Here is a 23,862-nt window from a genome sequence, read left to right on the forward strand (position 1 = left end):
CTCTCAACCTCACGCACAATCTCAGGCTCCTTCACCGCCAGCGAGGTGATACTCAGGATTGTGCTTGTAAATGTAGTTTATATTCAGGTATATGCTCGCAAGTGCGGCTCATATACAAGTATGTACTCGCAAATGCGGGTATTATTCCTTTATGCTTTTATAGCAGGAATTGTTTTATATTCAGGATTATGCTCGCAAATGCTTGTTATATTCGACTATGTGCTCACAACTGCGGGTTATATTTATGTGCTCGCAAATGCGGGTTTTATTCTTTTATGCTTGTAAATGTTGTTTATATTCAGGTATATGCTCGCAAATGCGGGTTATATTCAGGATGATGCTCGCAAATGCGGCTCATATACAAGTATGTGCTCGCAAATGCGGGTATTATTCCTTTATGCTTTTGAATGCGGGTTATAGTCGGGATTGTTTTTAAATGCGGGTAATAATCAGGATTATGCTTGCAAATGCGGGTTATATTCAGGATTATGCTTGCACATGCGGGTTATATTCAGGATTATGCTTGTAAATGCAGTTTATATTCAGGTATATGCTGGCAAATGCGGGTTTTATTTATGTGCTTGCAAATGCAGGTACTGACAGGATTATGCTCGCAAATGCGGGTTATTTTCTGGATTATGCTTGTAAATGCGGGTAATATTTAAGTATGTGCTCGCAAATGCGGGTAATATTTAAGTTATGTCAAGTTATGTTCTGGATTATGCTTGTAAATGTAGGTTATAGACAGGATTATGTTCGCAAATGCAGGTTATAATCAGGATTATGCTCGCAAATGCGCCTTATATTGAGGATTATCATTTTAAATGCGGGTTATAGTCGGGATTATGCTTTTAAATGCGGGTTATAGCAGGAATTGTTTTATATTCAGGATTATGCTCGCAAATGCTTGTTATATTCGACTATGTGCTCGCAAATGTGGGTTATATTTATGTGCTCGCAAATGCAGTTTATATTCAGGTATGTGCTCGCAAATGCGGGTTATTTTTTCTTTATGCTTTTAAATGCGGGTTATAGTCGGGATTGTTTTTAAATGCTGGTAATAGTCAGGATTATGCTTGCAAATGCGGGTTATATTCAGGATTTTGCTCGCAAATGCGGGTTATATTCAGGATTATGCTCGCAAATGCGGGTTATATTCAGGATTATGCTCGCAAATGCGTGTTATATTCAGGATTATGCTTGTAAATGCACTTTATATTCAGGTATATGTTCGCAAATGCGGGTTATATTTATGTGCTTGCAAATGGGGGTACTGACAGGATTATGCTTGCAAATGCGCCTTATATTGAGGATTATCATTTTAAATGCGGATTATAGTCAGGATTATGCTTTTAAATGCGGGTTATAGCAGGAATTGTTTTTAAATGCGGGTTATAGACAGGATTATGTTCGCAAATGCAGGTTATAATCTGGATTATGCTCGTAAATGCGGGTTACATTGAGGATTATGATTTTAATGCCGGTTATAGTCAGGATTATGCTTTTAATTGCAGGTTATAGTAGGGATTATGTTTTTAAATGCGGGTAATAGTCAGAATTATGCTCGCAAATGCTGGTTATTTTCAGGATTATGCTTGCAAATGCGGGCTATATTCAAGTATGTGCTAGCAAATGCGGGTTATGTTTAGGATTATGCTTATAAATGCAGTTTATATTCAAGTATATGCTGGCAAATGCGGGTTATATTTATTAGCTTGCAAATGCAGGTACTGACAGGATTATGCTCGCAAATGCGGGTTATTTTCTTGATTATGCTTGTAAATGCAGTTTATATTTCGGTATGTGCTCGCAAATGCGGGTTATATTCAGGATGATGCTCGCAAACGCGGGTTATATTTAAGTATGTGCTCGCAAATGCGGGTAATATTTAAGTTATGTTAAGTTATGTTCTGGATTATGCTTGTAAATGTAGGTTATAGACAGGATTATGTTCGCAAATGCAGGTTATAATCAGGATTATGCTCGCAAATGCGCCTTATATTGAGGATTATCATTTTAAATGCGGGTTATAGTCGGGATTATGCTTTTAAATGCGGGTTATAGCAGGAATTGTTTTATATTCAGGATTATGCTCGCAAATGCTTGTTATATTCGACTATGTGCTCGCAAATGCGGGTTATATTTATGTGCTCGCAAATGCAGTTTATATTCAGGTATGTGCTCGCAAATGCGGGTTATTTTTTCTTTATGCTTTTAAATGCGGGTTATAGTCGGGATTGTTTTTAAATGCTGGTAATAGTCAGGATTATGCTTGCAAATGCGGGTTATATTCAGGATTTTGCTCGCAAATGCGGGTTATATTCAGGATTATGCTCGCAAATGCGGGTTATATTCAGGATTATGCTCGCAAATGCGTGTTATATTCAGGATTATGCTTGTAAATGCACTTTATATTCAGGTATATGTTCGCAAAAGCGGGTTATATTTATGTGCTTGCAAATGCGGGTACTGACAGGATTATGCTTGCAAATGCGCCTTATATTGAGGATTATCATTTTAAATGCGGATTATAGTCAGGATTATGCTTTTAAATGCGGGTTATAGCAGGAATTGTTTTTAAATGCGGGTTATAGACAGGATTATGTTCGCAAATGCAGGTTATAATCTGGATTATGCTCGTAAATGCGGGTTACATTGAGGATTATGATTTTAATGCCGGTTATAGTCAGGATTATGCTTTTAATTGCAGGTTATAGTAGGGATTATGTTTTTAAATGCGGGTAATAGTCAGAATTATGCTCGCAAATGCTGGTTATTTTCAGGATTATGCTTGCAAATGCGGGCTATATTCAAGTATGTGCTAGCAAATGCGGGTTATGTTTAGGATTATGCTTATAAATGCAGTTTATATTCAAGTATATGCTAGCAAATGCGGGTTATATTTATTAGCTTGCAAATGCAGGTACTGACAGGATTATGCTCGCAAATGCGGGTTATTTTCTTGATTATGCTTGTAAATGCAGTTTATATTTCGGTATGTGCTCGCAAATGCGGGTTATATTCAGGATGATGCTCGCAAACGCGGGTTATATTCAAGTATGTGCTCACAAATGCGGGTTAGATTTATGTGCTCGCAAATGCGGGTTTTATTCTTTTATGCTTTTAAATGCGTGTAATAGTCAGGATTATGCTTGCAAATGCGGGTTATTTTTAGGATTATGCTTGCAAATGCGGGTTATATTCAGGATTATGCTCGCAAATGCGGGTTATATTTAGGATTATGCTCGCAAATGCGGGTTATATTCAGGATTATGTTTGTAAATGCAGCTTATATTCAGGTATATGTTTGCAACTGCGGGTTATATTCAGGATTATGCTCGCAAATGCTTGTTATATTCGACTATGTGCTCGCAAATGCAGGTTATATTCAAGTATGTACTCGCAAATGCGGGTTATATTTGTGCTTGCAAATGCGTGTTTTTTTTCAGGATTATGCTTGTAAATGCACTTTATATTCAGGTATATGTTCGCAAATGCGGGTTATGTTTATGTGCTTGCAAAAGCGGGTTATTTTCAGGATTATGCTTGTAAATGCACTTTATATTCAGGTATATGTTCGCAAATGCAGGTTATATTTATGTGCTTGCAAATGCCGGTACTGACAGGATTATGCTTGCAAATGCGGGTAATATTTAAGTATGTGCTCGCAAATGCGGGTAATATTTAAGTTATATTCAGGATTATATTCAGGATTATGCTTGTAAATGTAGTTTATATTCAGGTATATGCTCGCAAATGCGGGTTATATTCAGAATGATGCTCGCACATGCGGGTTATATTTTGGATTATGCTTTTAAATGCAAATTATATTTAGAATTATGTTTTTAAATGCGGGTAATAGTCAGGATTATGCTTGTAAATGCACTTAATATTCAGGTATATGCTCGCAAATGCGGGTTATATTCAGGATGATGCTCGCAAATGGGGGTTATATTTAAGTATGTGCTCGCAAATGCAGGTTATATTTATGTGCTCGCAAATGCGGGTTTTATTCCTTTATGCTTTAAATGCTGGTTATAGTCGTGATTGTTTTTAAATGCGGGTAATAGTCAGGATTATGCTCGCAAATGCGGGTTATATTCAGGATTATGCTCGCAAATGCGGGTTATATTCAGGATTATGCTTGTAAATGCAGTTTATTTTTAGGTATATGCTGGCAAATGCGGGTAATATTTATGTGCTTGCAAATGCAGGTACTGACAGGATTATGCTCGCAAATGCGGGTTATTTTCTGGATTATGCTTGTAAATGCAGTTTCTATTCAGGTATATGCTCGCAAATGCGGGTTAAATTCAGGATTATGTTTGCATATGCGGTTATATTCAAGTATGTGCTCGCAAATGCGGGTTATATTTGTGCTCTCAAATGCGGGTTATAGTCAGGATTATGCTCACAAATGCGGGTTATAGTCAGGATTATGCTTGTAAATGCACTTTATATTCAGGTATATGTTCGCAAATGCGGGTTATATTTATGTGCTTGCAAATGCGGGTACTGACAGGATTATGCTCGCAAATGCGGGTAATATTTAAGTTTGTGCTCGCAAATGTGGGTAATATTTAAATTATATTCAGGATTATATTCAGGATTATGCTTGTAAATGTAGTTTATATGCTCGCAAATGCGGGTTATATTCAGGATGATGCTCGCAAATGCAGGTTATATTTAAGTATGTGCTCGCAAATGCTTGTTATATTTATGTGCTCGCAAATGCGGGTTTTATTCCTTTATGCTTTTAAATGCTGGTTATGGTCATGATTGTTTTTAAATGCGGGTAATAGTCAGGATTATGCTTGTAAATGCAGTTTATATTCAGGTATATGCTCGCAAATGCGGGTTATATTCAGGATTATGCTTGCATATGCGGGTTATATTCAAGTATGTGCTCGCAAATGTTGGTTATGTTTGTGCTCGCAAATGCGGGTTATTTTTAGAATTATGCTTGTAAATGCACTTTATATTCAGGTATATGTTCGCAAATGCGGGTTATATTTATGTGCTTGCAAATGCAGGTACTGACAGGATTATGCTCACAAATGCGGGTAATATTTGTTATGTTAAATTATGTTCTGGATTATGCTTGTAAATGCAGGTTATAGACAGAATTATGTTCGCAAATGCAGGTTATATTCAGGATTATGCTCGCAAATGCACTTTATATTGAGGATTATCATTTTAAATGCGGGTTATAGTAGGGATTGTTTTTAAATGCGGGTTATAGTAGGGATTATGTTCGCGAATGCAGGTTATATTCAGGATTATGCTCGCAAATGCAGTTTATATTGAGGATTATGCTTTTAATTGCAGGTTATAGTAGGGATTATGTTTTTAAATGCGGGTAATAGTCAGGATTATGCTCGCAAATGTGGGTTATGTTCAGGATTATGCTTATAAATGCAGTTTATATTCAAGTATATGCTCGCAAATGCGGGTTATATTTAAGTGCTTGCAAGTGCGGGTGCTGACAGGATTATGCTCGCAAATGCGGGTTATTTTCTGGATTATGCTTGTAAATGCAGTTTATATTCAGGTATGTTTGCAAATGTGGGTTATATTTAGGATTATGCTTGTAAATGTAGTTTATATTCAGTTATATGCTCGCAAATGCGGGTTATATTCAGGATGATGCTCGCAAATGCGGCTTATATTCAAGTATGTGCTCGCAAATGCGGGTTATATATTTATGTTCTCGCAAATGCGGGTTTTATTCCTTTATGCTTTTAAATGCGGGTTATAGTCGGGATTTTTTTTTAAATACGGGTAATAGTCTGGATTATGCTTGCAAATGCGGGTTATATTCAGGATTATGCTTGTAAATGCAGTTTATTTTTAGGTATATGCTGGCAAATGCGGGTTTTATTTATGTGCTTGCAAATGCAGGTACTGACAGGATTATGCTCGCAAATGCGGGTTATTTTCTGGATTATGCTTGTAAATACAGTTTATATTCAGGTATATGCTCGCAAATGCGGGTTATATTTGTGCTCGCAAATGCGGGTTATTTTTAAGGATTATGCTTGTAAATGCGGGTTATTTATGTGCTCGCAAATGCTTGTTATGGATTATGATTTGAAATGAGGGTTATAGTAGGGATTATGCTAGGAAATGCGGGTAATTAAGTATGTGCTCGCAATTGCGGGTTATATTCAAGTGTGAGCTCGCAATTGCGGGTTATGTTTAGGATTACTCTCGTAAATTCAGGTTATATTCAGGATTATGCTTGCAAATGCGGGTTATATTTATCTGCTCGCAAATACAGTTTATTTTTAGGATTATGCTTGTAAATGCAGTTTATACTTATGCCTGCAAATGCGGGTACTGACAGAATTATGCTCGCAAATGCGGGTTATATTCAAGTATGGGCTCGCAAATGCGGGTTATGTTCCGGATTATGCTCGTAAATGCAGGTTATAGTCAGGATTATTCAGGTGTATGCTCGCAAATGCGGGTTATCTTCAAGTATGTGCTTGCAAATGCGGGTTATGTTCCGGATTATGCTTGTAAATGCAGGTTATTTTCAAGATTATGCTCGCAAATGCGGGTTATATTTTTGTGCTCGCAAATGCGGGTTATATTTAGGATTATGATTTTAAATGCGGGTTATTGTCGGGATTATGATTTTAAATGCGGGTTATAGTAGGGATTGTGTTTTTAAATGCGGGTAATAGTCAGGATTATGCTCGCAAATGCTGGTTATATTCAAGTATGTGCTCGCAAATGTGGGTTATTTTCAGGATTATGCTTATAAATGCAGTTTATATTCATGTATATGCTCGCAAATGCGGGTTATATTTACGTGCTCGCAAATGCGGGTTATTTTCAGGATTATGCTTGTAAATGCAGTTTATATTCAGGTATATGCTCACAATTGCAAATGCGGATTATATTTGTGCTCGCAAATGCGGGTTTTATTCAGGATTATGCTCACAAATGTGGGTTATATTCAAGTATGTGCTCGTAAATGCGGGTTATATTCAAGAATGTGCTTGCAAATGCGGGTTATATTTGTGCTCTCAAATGCGGGTTTAATTCAGGATTATGCTTGTAAATGCAGGTTATAGTCAGGATTATGCTCGCAAATTGGATTAGATTAGATTCAACTTTATTGTCATTACACATGTACAAGTACAAGGGAACAAAATGCAGTTTGGGTCTAACCAGAGTGCAATAACAGCAAGTGCAGGATATACAGTTTTTACATGATTTACATAAGTTAAATAGAATAGAATATAGGACTATAAACAGTACTTTAAAGATGTATATGTACTATATATGTGGTATACAGATGAATATATATATGTACTATGAACATAATATACAGATGAATATATATGTAATATGAACATAATATACAGATTAATATATATGTACTGTGAACATGATATACAGATGCCTATTACTATACACAGAGATTTACAGAAGGATGTGAACAGTGAACATAATATATTGCTGGTTATAATTGTGCTCGCAAATGCGGGTTATATTTGTCCTCGCAAATGCAGGTCATAGTCAGGATTATGCTCGCAAATGCGGGTTATAATTATGTGCACGCAAATGCGGGTTATATTTAGGATTATGCTTTTAAATGCGGGTAATAGTCAGGATTATGCTTGCAAATGCTGGTTATACTCAAGTATGTGCTCGCAGATGCGGGTTATGTTCAGGATTATGTTAATAAATGCAGGTTATAGTCAGGTATATGCTCGTAAATGTGTTTTTTTTTTTTCTTTTCAGAATTATGCTCGCAAATGCGGGTTCTATTTAAGTATGTGCTCGCAATTGCGGGTTATATCATGTGCTCGCAAATGTGGGTTATTTTCAGGATTATGCTCGCAAATGCCGGTTATATTCGACTATGTACTCGCAAATGCGGGTTATATTCAGGATTATGTGCTCGCAAATGTGGGTTATATTCAGGATTATGTGCTCGCAAATGTGGGTTATATTCAAGTATGTGCTCGCAAATGCGGGTTATATTTATGTGCTCGCAAATGCAGGTTTTATTCAGGATTATGCTTGTAAATGCAGTTTATATTCAGGTTTATGCTCGCAAATGCGGGTTATTATTATGTGCACGCAAATGCGGGTTATATTTGGGTTATATTTTGGATTATGCAAATGCGGGTTATATTTAGGTGTGTGCTCGCAAATGCGAATTATATTCAGGATTTTGTTTGTAAATGCGGGTTATATTCAGAAATATGCTTGCAATTGCGGGTTATGTTCAGGTATATGCTTTTAAATGCGGGGTATATTCAGGTATGTGCTCGCAAATGCGGGTTATATTCAGGTATGTGCTCACAAATGCGGGTTATATTCAGGTTCATGCTTTTAAACATGGGTTATATTTGTGCTCGCAATTTCGGTTTATATTCAAGAATGTAATATATTCAAGAATGTAATTTTGGTCCCCTGGTGGTCTAGTGGTTAAGATGCAGCGCTCCCACCGCTGCGACCCGGGTTCGATTCCCGGTCAGGGAACCATCCCCAGCCACTCTTAGTGCCGGTCCCAAGCCCGGATAAATTGGGGAGGGTTGCGTTAGTAAGGGCATCCAGCGTAAAAACATGTGCCAAATCAAACGTGCGGAGGATCCGCTGTGGCGACCCCTAACGGGAAAGCCGAAAAGAAAGTTTTAGTTTATTCAAGAATGTCATTTTAAATGCCTGTTTTATTTAGGATTATGCTCGCAAATCTGGGTTTTATTTAGGATTATGTTTGTAAATGCAGGTTATATTCCAAGTATCTGCTCTTAAATGTCGGTTATATTCAGGATTATGATAGCAAATTTGGGTTATATTCAAGTATGTGCTTTTAAATGTGGGGGTATATTAAGGTATATGCTTGTAAATGTTTAACATGTTTAGGTTTATGATCGCAAAAGCAGGTTATATTCACCTATATGCTCAAAATTGCGGTTTATATTCAGGTTTATGCCTGTTTATGCAGGTTATATTCAGGTATTTGCTTGTAAATGTTGGTTATATTCAGGTATATGCTTGTTAATGCAGGTTATATTCAGGTATTTGCTTGTAAATGTGGGTTCTCTTTCAAACATCCGTTTCGGTATCTTACTATGGGAATTGCCTCGGGCGTGACCGATCCTGGAAGCATCAATCACACCACATCTGTCGGCTGACAGACCAATCACGACAGTGATGCGGGAGTCCCGCCTTCCTATATACACCTCTGCTGACGGTCCCTGCCTCATTCTTGTTCTCTTTCCTGTGAAGATCTTTTTAGGAAGCTATCCTTAGCAGATCCTCTAGGGGTGGTCGCTTAACCGTTCACAGACGTGCCGTTGAAGTACGTCTTCGAGTGCGGCTGCTTATTTTGAGGGGAATATTCACTGTTAAAGCGGATATTCGCTTCTGCTGTTTCTTTCTTTTCTTTCTTTTAACCTCGCGTTGAGCGAATAGTGAGATATCGTTCGAGACCACGTTGTGGTGATCTCGTTTTTATCTCCCGGTGTATGCACCTCCGTTATGGCGACTGCGAGCCCATCTGATTGCACGGCGACGGGGAAAGATCAATCCCGACCGTGTGCATGCGGGTCTATGAGCTCAGCTAAAGACTCTCTTCCCCTGTGCATCGTGTGCTTAGGAGTTCGACACGCACAGACTGTGCTCGCTAACCCCGAGTGCTGCCCACACTGCTCTCGTTTCCCGTTAAGGGTTCGGGAGCGTCGAATGCGAGTCGTGGCCGCGAATAAAGGAGACCCATGTCTCTCTCCGCCGCCCGTGGAGAGGGACGAGGCTGCTGCTCAGGCATAGTGTAGCTGGGGAGAGTTGATGGACGAGGTGTCTTCTGTCCTTCCTTCCCCTTTTCGATTCGAACCCTTTAGTGGGGGACAAGGGTGAGAAAGAGGAAGATGATGAGGTTGCTCATTTTTTGGAGGAAGATTTGGAGGACGACAAAGAGGATGAGAGGGATTTGTATGACGGGAAGAGGCTGCCACCGCGCACTTCCCCAGTTAAGCAGCTAAATCCTGCCGTACTGGCGTGTGTCACAGAACTGCATAGTTTTTGGGACAAACCCTTCTCACATACAGTGCCCGTTAAGGGTTTCTCTAGACTGGGGGTGCACAATATGGAGGAAAAGAGCCCTATGGTTGGGTTTGACGGGCTTATCGGAGAGGGAGAAGGTGGAGTTCCTTGATGCCACGATAGAGCCGAAAGTCCTTTTTGGGGCTGCGGTGGCGAATATGCGCCAGCAATGCGATCTACACAAAAAAGATGGTGAAGCATTTGAGGCATTCCTCCCAAGAAAGCCTCCTGCTCGACCCCCTCAACTCGCACATCCGTATTTTGCGCTGGGGTTTAGGACCCCTAGACAACCCCCACCCCAGCAGTCAATGCACGTGGAGGCTTGCCAAAAACAGCCCCAGCCCAGGAACAAGGTCTCTTTTGCAGCGGCAGTGGCTAGGCATCGCCCAGCAGACTCTCAGGGAGGGAAGAAAAGACGGGTGACCTAACCTGTGGTCTGATTTTGGGTCAAAAGAGGGGCGGCAGCACTCTCTGAGTTTCTGTAGCACCCCTCGACTCATCTTATGTCTTTTGTCCTCCCCCTCCAGCGAAAAAAAGCGTTGGGGATTGTTTCAAAGACTATGTTCAGCGGACGAAAGTTCTCCGGTTGGAGTGTTGGCACCAGTTCGGCCGGAAAGTTACTTCTCCCCTCTCCACCCGCCGGGTTATGCAAGAGAGAGAGCAGAAGGTTCTGTGTTCGTTCCCAGACAATAAAAATTTGTTCTGTGCATCCAGGCAGTGGGCCGAGGGCACAGACGTGTGTAAAAAAAAGTACAAAAAACCACACACAATAAAACTCGAATCAGAGTTGCAACCCCCGGCTCCGCCGCTAGATGGTGCCACTGCGCCGTCTGTGAGCGAGAACCGCAGCGGTCCGCTCTCTGCTCGCGCGGAGAGTTGGCGCGCATGCGCAGTTCGTCCTTGGGTTTTATCCACAATACAGCGGGTTTTGGAGGACGAAATAACCTCCTTATTGAGCAAAGGGTTAATTCGATCGGTACCACAGCCAGCTCGGTTTTTTACTCCCGGTACTTTGTCGTTCCCAAGGGGGGGGGGTCTCCGTCCCATTCTGGATTTACGGAACCTCAACAAACACCTTAGAAAGTACAAGTTCAAAATGCTCACATTAAAAGCTTTGTACAGTGTTATTCGTCCCAGAGACTGGTTTACATCCGTGGATCTGAAAGACGCGTATTTTCACATAAGCATTTATCCGGCACACAGAAAATTCCTACGCTTTGCCTATCGGGGCACAGCCTATGAATATTTGACAGTTCCGTTCAGGCTGGCTCTAGCGCCACGGATCTTTACCAAATGTGCTGAAGCTGCACTGTCACCACTGAGAGCAGCGGGTCTCAGAGTGTCAACGTATTTGGACGATCTCCTCCTCTGCACTCCGTCACGGCGGCAAGCGGAGGTGGATACGAGTGTGCTTCTGTCTTACCTGACTGGCTTAGGCTTCAGAATAAACGAAACAAAAAGCTGTTTGGTGCCCACACAGGAGATAATCTACCTGTGTCTGAGGCTGAACTCAGACCTGTATCAGGCTTTTCTATCAGAAGAGCGCATCGGGTCGATTTGCGGTTATCTCTCTCTCTTTCAGAGAGGAAAGAAAGTTTCATTCAGACTCTGTTTATGCCTTCTGGGGGTAATGGCTTCGGCAGTGTCTGTCATACCGTTGGGACTGTTGCGAATGAGAGAGTTTCAGTGCTGGGTAGCGGCACAGGGCTTATGTCCGAAGCGCCACCTCAACCGCAGAGTGATAGTGTCATCACTGTACTTGCGCGCTCTCCATCACTAGAGAAATCGTGCTTTTCTCGAATCGGGAACCCCACTGGGGGCTGTTTCCCTGAGAAAAGTAGTGACGACGGATGCGTCGCTTACAGGTTGGGGTAGCAGGAGGCAGGATAGCTAAAGGGGAATTGCCTGTCTCGCTACGGTGTGAGCACAGAAACTTTCTGGAGCTGTTAACGGTGTTTCTAGCTTTAAAACATTTTGTGCAGTTTCTTTGGAGTCACCACTTATTGGTCAGATCAGACAACACGACGGCGGCGACTCTAAAAAGAGTAAGAGACGGCGATCACTCTGTAATACTAATCGCTTTAAACTGGCCAGGGAAATTGTGGCTGACGGCGATATTCCAACTCCTGGTTTTTCATCCGCCTCCTTTTTCCTTGGCGGAGGAGGAGCGGCTTCACTGTCTGTGTCCTGTCCGTGCGTTACGTGTGTGTGTGTGTGTGTGTGTGTGTGTGTGTGTGTGTATGTATGTATGTATGTATGTATATATATATATTTTTTTTTTTTTTATTTTTTTTTTTTCTCCCACTTAGAAATCATGGAGGGGTCTGAAATTGTCATCGTAGATGCATGTCCACTGTAAAAGACATAATCTAAAAAAAAAAATCCAGAAATTACAATAAATGATTTTTAAACTATTTATTTGTATGATACAGCTGCAAATAAGTATTTGAACACCTGTCTATCAGCTAGAATTCTGACCCTCAAAGACCTGTTAGTCTGCCTTTAAATTGTCCACCTCCACTACATTTATTATCCCAAATTAGATGCACCTGTTTGAGGTCGTTAGCTGCATAAAGACACCTGTCCACCCCATACAATCAGTAAGAATCCAACTACTAACATGGCCAAGACCAAAGAGCTGTCCAAAGACACTAGAGACAAAATTGTCCACCTCCACAAGGCTGGAAAGGGCTACGGGGAAATTGCCAAGCAGCTTGGTGAAAAAAGGTCCACTGTTGGAGCAATTATTAGAAAATGGAAGAAGCTGATCATGACTGTCAGTCTCCCTCGGACTGGGGCTCCATGCAAGATCTCACCTCGTGGGGTCTCAATGATCCTAAGGAAGGTGAGAAATCAGCCCAGAACTACACGGGAGGAGCTGGTCAATGACCTGAAAAGAGCTGGGACCACCGTTTCCAAGGTTACTGTTGGTAATACACTAAGACGTCATGGTTTGAAATCATGCATGGCACGGAAGGTTCCCCTGCTTAAACCAGCACATGTCCAGGCAAGTCTTAAGTTTGCCAATGACCATTTGGATGATCCAGAAGAGTCATGGGAGAAAGTCTTGTGGTCAGATGAGACCAAAATAGAACTTTTGGGTCATAATTCCACTAAACGTGTTTGGAGGAAGAAGAATGATGAGTACCATCCCAAGAACACAATCCCTAGTGTGAAGCATGGGGGTGGTAGCATCATGCTTTGGTGGAGTTTTTCTGCACATGGGACAGGGCGACTGCACTGTATTAAGGAGAGGATGACCGAAGCCATGTATTGCGAGATTTTGGGGAACAACCTCCTTCCCTCAGTTAGAGCATTTGAAGATGGGTCGAGGCTGGGTCTTCCAACATGACAATGACCCGAAGCACACAGCCAGGATAACCAAGGAGTGGCTCTGTAAGAAGCATTTTAAGGTTCTGGCGTGGCCTAGCCAGTCTCCAGACCTAAACCCAATAGAGAATCTTTGGAGGGAGCTCAAACTCCGTGTTTCTCAGCCGCAGGCCAGAAACCTGACTGATCTAGAGAAGATCTGTGTGGAGGAGTGGGCCAAAATCCCTCCTGCAGTGTGTGCAAACCTGGTGAAAAACTACAGGAAACGTTTGACCTCTGTAATTGCAAACAAAGGCTACTGTACCAAATATTAACATTGACTTTCTCAGGTGTTCAAATACTTATTTGCAGCTGTATCATACAAATAAATAGTTAAAAAATCATATATTTTGATTCTGGATTTTTTAATTTAGATTATGTCTCTCACAGTGGACATGCACCTACGATGACAATTTCAGACCCCTCCATGATTTCTAAGTGGGAGAACTTGCAAAATAACAGGGTGTTCAAATACTTATTTTCCTCACTGTATATATATATATATATATATATATATATATATATATATATATATATATATATATATATATATATATATAGGGGAGTGGTGGCTCCAGCGATTAAGGCGCTTGGTTGTCGATCGGAAGGTCTTGGGTTCAAGCCCCGGTATCGCCAAGCTGCCACTCTTGGGCCCTTGAGCAAGGCCCTTAACCCTCTATGCTCCGGGGGTCCCTTACGAGGGAAATATCAAGGTCCGTGACGTCGGAGTGACGTGGGGCCGTAAGTGACGGTGCTGTGAGGATTGGGCAGCAGTCGAAGGCAGGGGCCTGCTTAGACTGCTGCCCCTGCAACCCGAATTACAGATAAGCGGGAGAAAATGAATGAATGAATATATATATATATATATATATATATATATATATATATATATATATATATATATATATATATATATATATATATACAGTGAGGAAAATAAGTATTTGAACACGCTGCTATTTTGCAAGTTCTCCCATTTAGAAATCATGGAGGGGTCTGAAATTGTCATCGTAGGTGCATGTCCACTGTGAGGGACATAATCTAAAAAAAAAATCCAGAAATTACAATATATAATTTTTAAACTGTTTATTTGTTTGATACAGCTGCAAATAAGTATTTGAACACCTGTCTGTCAGCTAGAATTCTGACCCTCAAAGACCTGTTAGTCTGCCTTTAAAATGTCCACCTCCACTACATTTATTATCCTAAATTAGATGCACCTGTTTGAGGTCGTTAGCTGCATAAAGACACCTGTCCACCCCATACAATCAGTAAGAATCCAACTACTAACATGGCCAAGACCAAAGAGCTGTCCAAAGACACTAGAGACAAAATTGTACACCTCCACAAGGCTGGAAAGGGCTACGGGGAAATTGCCAAGGAGCTTGGTGAAAAAAGGTCCACTGTTGGAGCAATCGTTAGAAAATGGAAGAAGCTAAACATGACTGTCAATCTCCCTCGGACTGGGGCTCCATGCAAGATCTCACCTCGTGGGGTCTCAATGATTCTAAGGAAGGTGAGAAATCAGCCCAGAACTACACGGGAGGAGCTGGTCAATGACCTGAAAAGAGCTGGGACCACCGTTTCCAAGGTTACTGTTGGTAATACACTAAGACGTCATGGTTTGAAATCATGCATGGCACGGAAGGTTCCTCTGCTTAAACCAGCACATGTCCAGGCACGTCTTAAGTTTGCCAATGACCATTTGGATGATCCAGAGGAGTCATGGGAGAAAGTCATGTGGTCAGATGAGACCAAAATAGAACTTTTGGGTCATAATTCCACTAAACGTGTTTGGAGGAAGAAGAATGATGAGTACCATTCCAAGTACACCATCCCTACTGTGAAGCATGGGGGTGGTAGCATCATGCTTTGGGGGTGTTTTTCTTCACATGGGACAGGGCGACTGCACTGTATTAAGGAGAGGATGACCGGGGCCATGTATTGCGAGATTTTGGGGAACAACCTTCTTCCCTCAGTTAGAGCATTGAAGATGGGTCGAGGCTGGGTCTTCCAACATGACAATGACCTGAAGCACACAGCCAGGATAACCAAGGAGTGGCTCTGTAAGAAGCATATCAAGGTTCTGGTGTGGCCTAGCCAGTCTCCAGACCTAAACCCAATAGAGAATCTTTGGAGGGAGCTGAAACTCCGTGTTTCTCAGCGACAGGCCAGAAACCTGACTGATCTAGAGAAGATCTGTGTGGAGGAGTGGGCCAGAATTCCTCCTGCAGTGTGTGCAAACCTGGTGAAAAACTACAGGAAACGTTTGACCTCTGTAATTGCAAACATAGGCTCCTGTACCAAATATTAACATTGACTTTCTCAGGTGTTCAAATACTTATTTGCAGCTGTATCATACAAATAAATAGTTTAAAAATCATACATTGTGATTTCTAGATTTTTTTTTTTAGATTATGTCTCTCACAGTGGACATGCACCTACGATGACAATTTCAGACCCCTCCATGATTTCTAAGTGGGAGAACTTGCAAAATAGCAGCGTGTTCAAATACTTATTTTCCTCACTGTATATATATATATATATATATATATACATATACACACACATATATATATATATATATATATATATATATATATATATATATATATATATATATATATATGTATATATATATATATATATATATGTATATATATATATATATATATATATATATATATATATATATATATATATATGTATGTATGTAGGGGAATGACAATGGTTGATGGAAACATTGTGGATTGGATGTTTGTCATTTCTCACACGTTTCCGCTCTCTTCGGTGAGGGAGATAATCTCGTGTTAATTTTATCACATCACTGATTTGGTTGACACCTGCTTCGGACAGCATATCTGCAATACGGGAGTTGTCTATATCCCATAGTGAGATAGAGAACGGATGTTTGAAAGAGATCTTTAGGTTACTTACGTAACTCTGATAACATTAGTGAGGTATCTCAACACACTTCCCTCCTTGCAGTGCACGGGGAAGAGATATGTGAGAATGAGGCAGGGACTGTCAGCAGCGGTGTATATAGGGAGGCAGGACTCCCGCATTACTGTCGTGATTGGTCTGTCAACCGACAGACGTGGTGTGATTGATGCTTCCAGGATTGGTCACGCCCGAGGCGATTTCCATAGTGAGATACCTCACTCCTGTTATCAGAGAACCTGGGTTACGTAAGTAACCTAAAGTTATATTCAGGTATATGCTTGTTAATACAGGTTTTGTTCAGGTATTTGCTTGTAAATGTGGGTTTAGTGAAGGTTGGAGCTCAGTGCTTAAGGCATTGAACTCTGGATCAGAATGTCATAGGTTCAAATCCTAGCACCCCCAAGATGTTACTGCTGGGCCCTTAATCAAAGGCTCTAAATCCTCACCAGACCAGCTGGAGTAAAAAACCCAGTGTCTACTGATGACTGTGGGCAGATTCAGGCAGCTATTGATGGCAGATGATTTAAAATAATTTTAAATTATGATTGTCCAGTTACTTTTTTCTTTGAGAGGATAGCACATATTCAAATTGCAAATATCCTGTACTGTTCTTCGAATTTGAATGTAAATATTCTTTATTTATGAATCATGAATAATAATTTGTGCAGTTATCATATTCATAATTAGGTTTCAACCTTAATATTCTGTTCTGGACAGCAAAAATAACTAACAATAGCTTTGTAAATGGCCATATGCCTGTCTGCGTGTGTATTTCTACATTTTAATGTACATTTAGAAATTAACAAAAAGCACAATAAATGCATAAAGAAAAGTAAATACACACATCCACACACAGAGCAAAGCCACAGTGCAGAAACACAGAATAATATCTTTATAATCAGTGTGAAAGAGGAGACTTTAGTTTTAATGTGAAGGAAGACTCGGGTTTAGCATAAACATTAATTAAGTGCTAAAGTAAGCAGCACATGCTGGTTAATTAGTGTGTCCTGATGACACTTTTGTTTGATTTGGAGATATGGTCAGAGCGGAACGGTATTGTAAATACAAAAAGAAATATCTTTTTTAAATTATTGTTTACACTGTCAACGATCTATTGCTCATTGCATTTTAATCCAACGTTTAGACAGCCATTAAGCTAATGCTGTGTGTGTGTGTGTGTGTGTGTGTGTGTGTGTGTGTGTGTGTGTGTGTGTGTGTGTGTTTTTAGGGGACTTTTTTAAAGATGATCTGCCTGCTGCTGATCTGTACATCCTTGCAAGGATCATTCATGACTGGAAGGAGGAGAAAAGTCTGCCGCTGCTGAGGAAGATTCACGCAGCCTGTAATTCAGGTGCACACAGGAAATCCACATCATTTGCGAATAGCAATGCTAACATGAATAAAGCTTTTAATGCTAGCATGGAGATGCTAATTCCATAAACTGTATTGGGTTTACTGGATTAGCATCCGATTTGAATTGAGCATAGGAAAGTTTAATTCCGGTTTACATTCCACTTCTCCAGTCTGACATTTATATCATTTGGTAGATGCCCTTGTCCAGAGCAACTTACATTTATCTCATACATACAACTGGGATTGGGGCCTTTCTCAGGGGCCCAGGGGTGGCAGGTTGGGTGTGGCTTTGATTTGAACTTATGACTTTCGGGGTACAAAGTGCAATGCCAGTGCTAATGCTGATATGCATGTGTACTTTACATTAATGGAGCAATTGGTGGAAATGGTTAAATGGTGGCTCAATGGTTAAGATGTTGTAGATTTGATTGGAAGTCCAGATTGGAATCTGTTTATAAATTTAAAAAAATTCAAAGCTATTCTGTATTCGGGTGTCTATCAAAAGCTGTAAATGTAATGTTTAAAGCTGATTATGTAAATTCCCATGGGTAATTTATAGGCTGTGTGGGCATGAAATAAAAAGTACGGGAAATTTGCATCTAGAGATCGTATGCAAATATTGTATGGAAGTGAAATTATATTACCATCTGCAAAACTTTCAGTACAGTTGTGCTCTTGTTTATAGATTATAATCAGTCACATTTGTGTCCTAAACCACATAGCAAGGTTTGTTTGACATCACCGCAGGCCTGGATATGGTTTGATACACTATATTGCCAAAAGTATTGGTTTACCTTATTTTAAATATGTGCTTTTTGAGCATTGCATTCCACATTTAGTCCCAATTTGCTCTTATAATTCCCTCCACTCTTATAGGAATATGTTGATTTTGTTGTGTGCTTATGGATATTTGTGTTCATCAGCCACAAGGGGATTATAAAAGGCAGGTACTGATGTAGGTGAGGAGACCTGGGGTGCAGTCAGCGTTTACATTCATCCCAAAGGTGTTTAGTAGGTATGAGATCAGAGCTCTATAGCAGCAAGATCTTCCTCTCTAAAGCATTTAAACCAGATCTTCAAGGAGCTCACTTTGTGCACAGGAGCATCGCCATGCTGGAACAGGTTTGGGTTTCCAAGTTCAAGCGAAGACGTCCTGTACAATTTAGTGCCTCCAGATTTGTGGTTACAGTTGGGAAAAGAACCACATATAGCAGGAAAGGTCAGGTGACCCAATACTTTTGGAAATAGTGTATTTTTCTGTGGTTTGTGGGTTTATTTTTTCTGCCTGAATAATGAGGAGATTGTGTTTATTTCCCAAACTATTCCTTTTATCAGTCCATTCAGTGCTGCTACTTTTAATACAAGGCACATGCACTTATTGATACACATTTTTATAATTTTTTTACACACTTTTCTGGCAACAAGCTTCAGGATCTTTTGATTTTTTGATCTGGCTGCAATCTGATTGCCTTTGTGCAATTATATGTTGCACATCAAACTACTTCCTGTGTCAAAGTATTAAAAGTTAAGATAAAAAAATATCAAAAATGTCGAATGTTTTTCTTGGCCTGGTTTATGACTTGACATATAGGAGACTATATTTAATGACCAAATTTTCCTTATTTTCCTGATAATAATTTCCAATATTTTGTGTGTGTAGGTGGAGGTGTTCTGTTAATAGAGGCGATGTTGTTTGAGAATCACAGAGGCCCCATCATGGCTCAGCTCTTCTCCCTGAACATGCTGCTTCAGACGGAGGGGAAGGAGCATTCTCCCTCTCACTACACACACATGTTCAATGTAACTGGCTTCTCTGACGTGCAGGTTTGCAGGACGGGCAAATCCTACGACGCCATCCTCGCTCTCAAATAACCCCAAATGCACACGCTACATTAGTGCAGTATAATATCTGCTCTGCTTTATAAAATAATGGTTTGAATAGATTACAGAAAAGAACCCTTACGTTTCAAATTGCTCAACTTTCACAATTCTGTATATACATTTTATTAGGTGGCACAGAGTTTGACATCACGAGTGAAAATGCTTCTATTTTGCACTCGTTTATAATTGAAAGAGAATTTTTTAATTGCAAATAATAATATTTTCCACAAGCATTTGGCTTTTTTTGCATTAATGACCGTGTGCGCCGACTCTGACACGGATTCATGCTCATGCAAAACCATTCTAGAGCTTGTGATCCCATGCAAAGTAGAAGAGATTAGACGTGAGAAACATCAGATTGTAAACATGAATTTCACACGTTTAAAAAAAAAAAAAAAAAAAAAAGACCCAAGTAAAAGTGCAGAATATTAAATATCCAGCATACAAAATATTTTCCGTCTGTCTATATATTGCAAAGACGATCATTCAGAGATAAGAAACATCACTGAAATAACTCGGTCATGAATCTCCAGCCTGTTTATGGTCATTCCACACACTTCAGACACACTGGAGTGAGATTAATAGATTTAACAGTGAATTTCTTCATATCGTTTTTATGTTTTCAGCTTGATGTCCTGCAAATACCATCAGTATTATTGAAGTGAATTTAATTGTATTCCATCCGTACACATTTTCCACAGGTGCGGTTTTTGCCTTCAGGTCTCTGATTACCTCATCTAACTGCTGTCTGGATCCTGACTGTGAACAAAAAGCGGATTTCCATAATATATTATTTTAATTAGATGCAATAGACTGGGGGAATGCATGTTAAGACATAATTACTACTTTTCCACTCTAAAGTGATCATTGTTCAGTATTACTCTGTGTGCATGTACCAAAATATAGTATTTCAAAATACTGTACTATGTATTTGATCTCAAGAAGGTATTTGAGTTGTTTTCCAATTGCATATTACAAGATCACATACACACATGCTGAATTTTTTTGCAACCACCTCTCCATCCTGGACAAGCCTTTCTGTTATGGAAATTGGGAGCTCTGTGGTTAAAGCTCTGAGTTCCTGATGGGAAAGGTGAAGCCCCAGCACTCCCAACTTTTGGGCCCTTCAGAAAGGCCCTTAACTCTCTCTGCTTCAGGGGTGACCCTGTACTCTGACCCCATTTTACTAACAAGCTGCGAGAGATATATATATATATATATATATATATATATATATATATATATATATATATATATATATATATAAGTAAAAGCCTCTAAATGTATAATCTTTTCCATGGTGAAATTATTAAATTCAAGAACAATCGAGATTTAATGGTCTTTTCATTTACATTGGATCACATTTAATATGTTTATACTAAGATGATTGGGATGTGCTTAGTGATGCTGGTCTCGATTTGTTAGTGGTATTTTTGTATGTTTTTTTATTCTCGTGTAAAATTAGAGATCAGGTCCCCCGGCTTAACATGAGGAAAAAAAAAAAAACATACAGAAGATACAAGATTTTAATGCAAGCATCTATACACAAGAAGAGCAAAAATTAATTCCCTTATCCAGAATGATAAACAGAGGTACTTTGGACTCTTTCAAGAAATGTATCATGATTCATTGTTCATGGATTATATCTACTGCTCACACTTTGAAACCCAGTGAAGCCTGGAGCCTTATTCCCGGGGACTTTGGGCACAAGGCCCAGACTCCATAAAAGCTAAAAATCAAACTCCTGACAATTTTGAATGCCAATCTGCCTAAGAAAATATGTGCAATAGATCACCGAGGCCTGGAAGAACATGCAAAATCCATACACACCGGAAGGAGGGATTTAAACCGCCAATTCCAGATCTGAAACCATGCTACCTACTAAGCTACATGTAATATAATACACGTTACAGAAAAATGTGCAAATGTTGAATGTGGTATAATGATAAACTAGAATATGCATCAGTTGTTTAAAAAAAGAGTGGTGATTAGTTCAAGGACTGCCTTCAGGCACGAGGTGGGAGACTGAAAGTAACTAAAGCGCTGCTGCATCAGTCTCCTGCAGTCAAGTCAAGTCAAGTCAAGTTTATTTGTATAGCGCTTTTCACAACAGACATTGTCTCAAAGCAGCTTTACACAAATCAACAGTTAAGGTGAATGGTGTGCATTTATTCCTAATGAGCAGCCGCTGGCGACTGTGGCAAGGAAAAACTCCCTTAGATGTTATGAGGAAGAAACCTTGAGAGGAACCAGACTCAAAGGGGAACCCATCCTCATTTGGGTGACATCAAGAGTTTGATCATAAATCTTTCAACAATACAGAACACTGGAGAGTGAGAACTAACATGAGTACTGGAGTATAAGATTATAAGTGATGTTCTTTCTGCAGTCTTATACAGTCTATATGGTTAGTAGCTCCTAGTTTTATGAGCTCAGCATTTGTGATCATCACAGATCCAGCATCAGCTTCTCCATGCCAGAGCCTTTAAACACTCCAGGAGGTCCAATGTCAAACTCCACACATGTAGCGGGATCCAATTGGCACTGGTACGTCTCTAGATGGTTCGGGATGTTTGCGAGTTCTGCATCTACTTCTTCAAAGGTCCGTAATCATCACGAGGTGGGAGGTGACTGGAGCTGGCCAAACCTCAGGGTGTCTTGGGATGGGGAGAGAAAGAGAAGCAGTGGAGAGGAATTAGCGTTACTGCTGTTCATGATATTAACAGCACAAGTTGATAATGTGCATGTGATCAGATGTTCTGGAGCACAAGGTTATGATATGTGATGTGTGTTATGTGTAGGCTTTGCTAAAAAGATATGTTTTTAATCTGCACTTAATGCATTGTGGGTTAATATACAACCAACATGCCAATAAAATAGTGTCAAATATAAATGATAAATATGATAGTGATGCTTTTTTTGAGCACCAATAATTAATCTCAAGTGCAAAAAAATTAAGATGACGATCCAGAAATATGCTGCGACGCGAGCGCCCTCTAGTGTCGATAATTAAGCGAATTTTCTAGATCTAGTGAGGAATCTTGCTACTGCATTCTGGACTAACTGAAGCTTATTTATTCACTTACTCGAACAGCCAGCCAGCAATCCTGTGATGACATCATAGTTCTAATTTTAGCAAACCATACCAAGGTCTTTGACTGCTGTACACACTGAGACTGAAAGACCATCCAGAGATGCAACGGTATCTGAAAGTTTACTTCTAGATGCATGTGGTCCTAGTAAAATAACTTTCATCTTATCTGAATTGAGTAGAAGGAAGTTATCAAGCATCCACTCTCTCGTGTCTTTTACACACTCCTCAACATTGTTTAACTGATCTCTCTCATCTGGCTTTGTGAAATATAAAGCTGTGTATCATCAGCATAGCAATGGAAGTGAATACCATGTTTAGGTTTAATTTTACCAAGAGGCAGCATATAGTATAAAGAGAAAAGCAGTGGGCCTAAGACAGATCCTTGCAGAACCCCAAACTTTACCTCAGAAAGTGTGGAGAACTCACCATTTACATCAACAAATTGATAGCGATCAGTCAGATAAAACATAAGCCAGGAGAGAGCTGTTCCCTTTATTCCAACATTTTCTAGTCCAGCAAGTAGGATATTATGATCAATGGTGTCAAAAGCTGCACCAAGGTCGAGCAACACAAATTAGAAGACACAACCCTGGTCATTTACCACCTTAACTAGCGCCGCCTCTGTGCTATGATAAGGCCGATATCCTGACTGATACATTTCATAAATGTTATTCCTAAGTAGGTGTGAGCAGAACAAACTTTTCTAAAATCTTGGAGATAAAGGGGAGGTTTGATATTGGACTGTAGTTGGGTAGCTGACAGGGTCAAGGTCAGGTTTCTTAGGGGTGGATAACTGCCAGGTTAAAAGATTTTGGTATATAACCAGTGCTGATGGAAGAGTTTATCAATTTTAAAACAGGTTCAATTACCTCTGCAATTATTTTTGAAGAAACTTGTAGGCAAGGGATCGATAATATAGTTAACGATTTTGGAGGAAATAAATAATGTTGTCATTCTCTTGAATAAGAGTAAAACGTTGTAATTGTAAACTTTGTGATAGTCTGATATAATTACACTGCTGTCTACAGGGTTATTTATAAAATAGTTTGGATTTATATTAATCGTCTGGATTTTTTGCATGATGTTTTCAATTGTATTATTGAAAAAAATCCTGAAATCATTACTACCTGTTGATGGTTTGAATATTAGTGCAGTGC

General features: G+C 39.8%; 1 protein-coding gene across 8 annotated transcripts in view; it reads left to right on the plus strand.

The window, feature by feature from the left end:
* The window catches only part of asmt2 (acetylserotonin O-methyltransferase 2), a 51,321-nt gene extending 30,381 nt beyond the window's left edge, over window positions 1-20,940 (plus strand). For all 8 annotated transcript variants that reach the window (XM_083544827.1, XM_083544825.1, XM_083544829.1 and 5 more), the window contains 2 exons: window positions 17,606-17,728; window positions 19,391-20,940. In XM_083544827.1, coding sequence (XP_083400953.1) covers window positions 17,606-17,728; window positions 19,391-19,602 — 335 coding nt within the window. In that variant the 3' untranslated portion in view covers window positions 19,603-20,940. The remainder of the gene's footprint in view (window positions 1-17,605; window positions 17,729-19,390) is intronic.
* Window positions 20,941-23,862: the final 2,922 nt, after the last annotated feature.

The sequence above is a fragment of the Silurus aristotelis genome (assembly GCF_946808225.1).
Source record: "Silurus aristotelis genome assembly, chromosome: 6".
In the NCBI taxonomy this organism is placed as follows: domain Eukaryota; kingdom Metazoa; phylum Chordata; class Actinopteri; order Siluriformes; family Siluridae; genus Silurus; species Silurus aristotelis.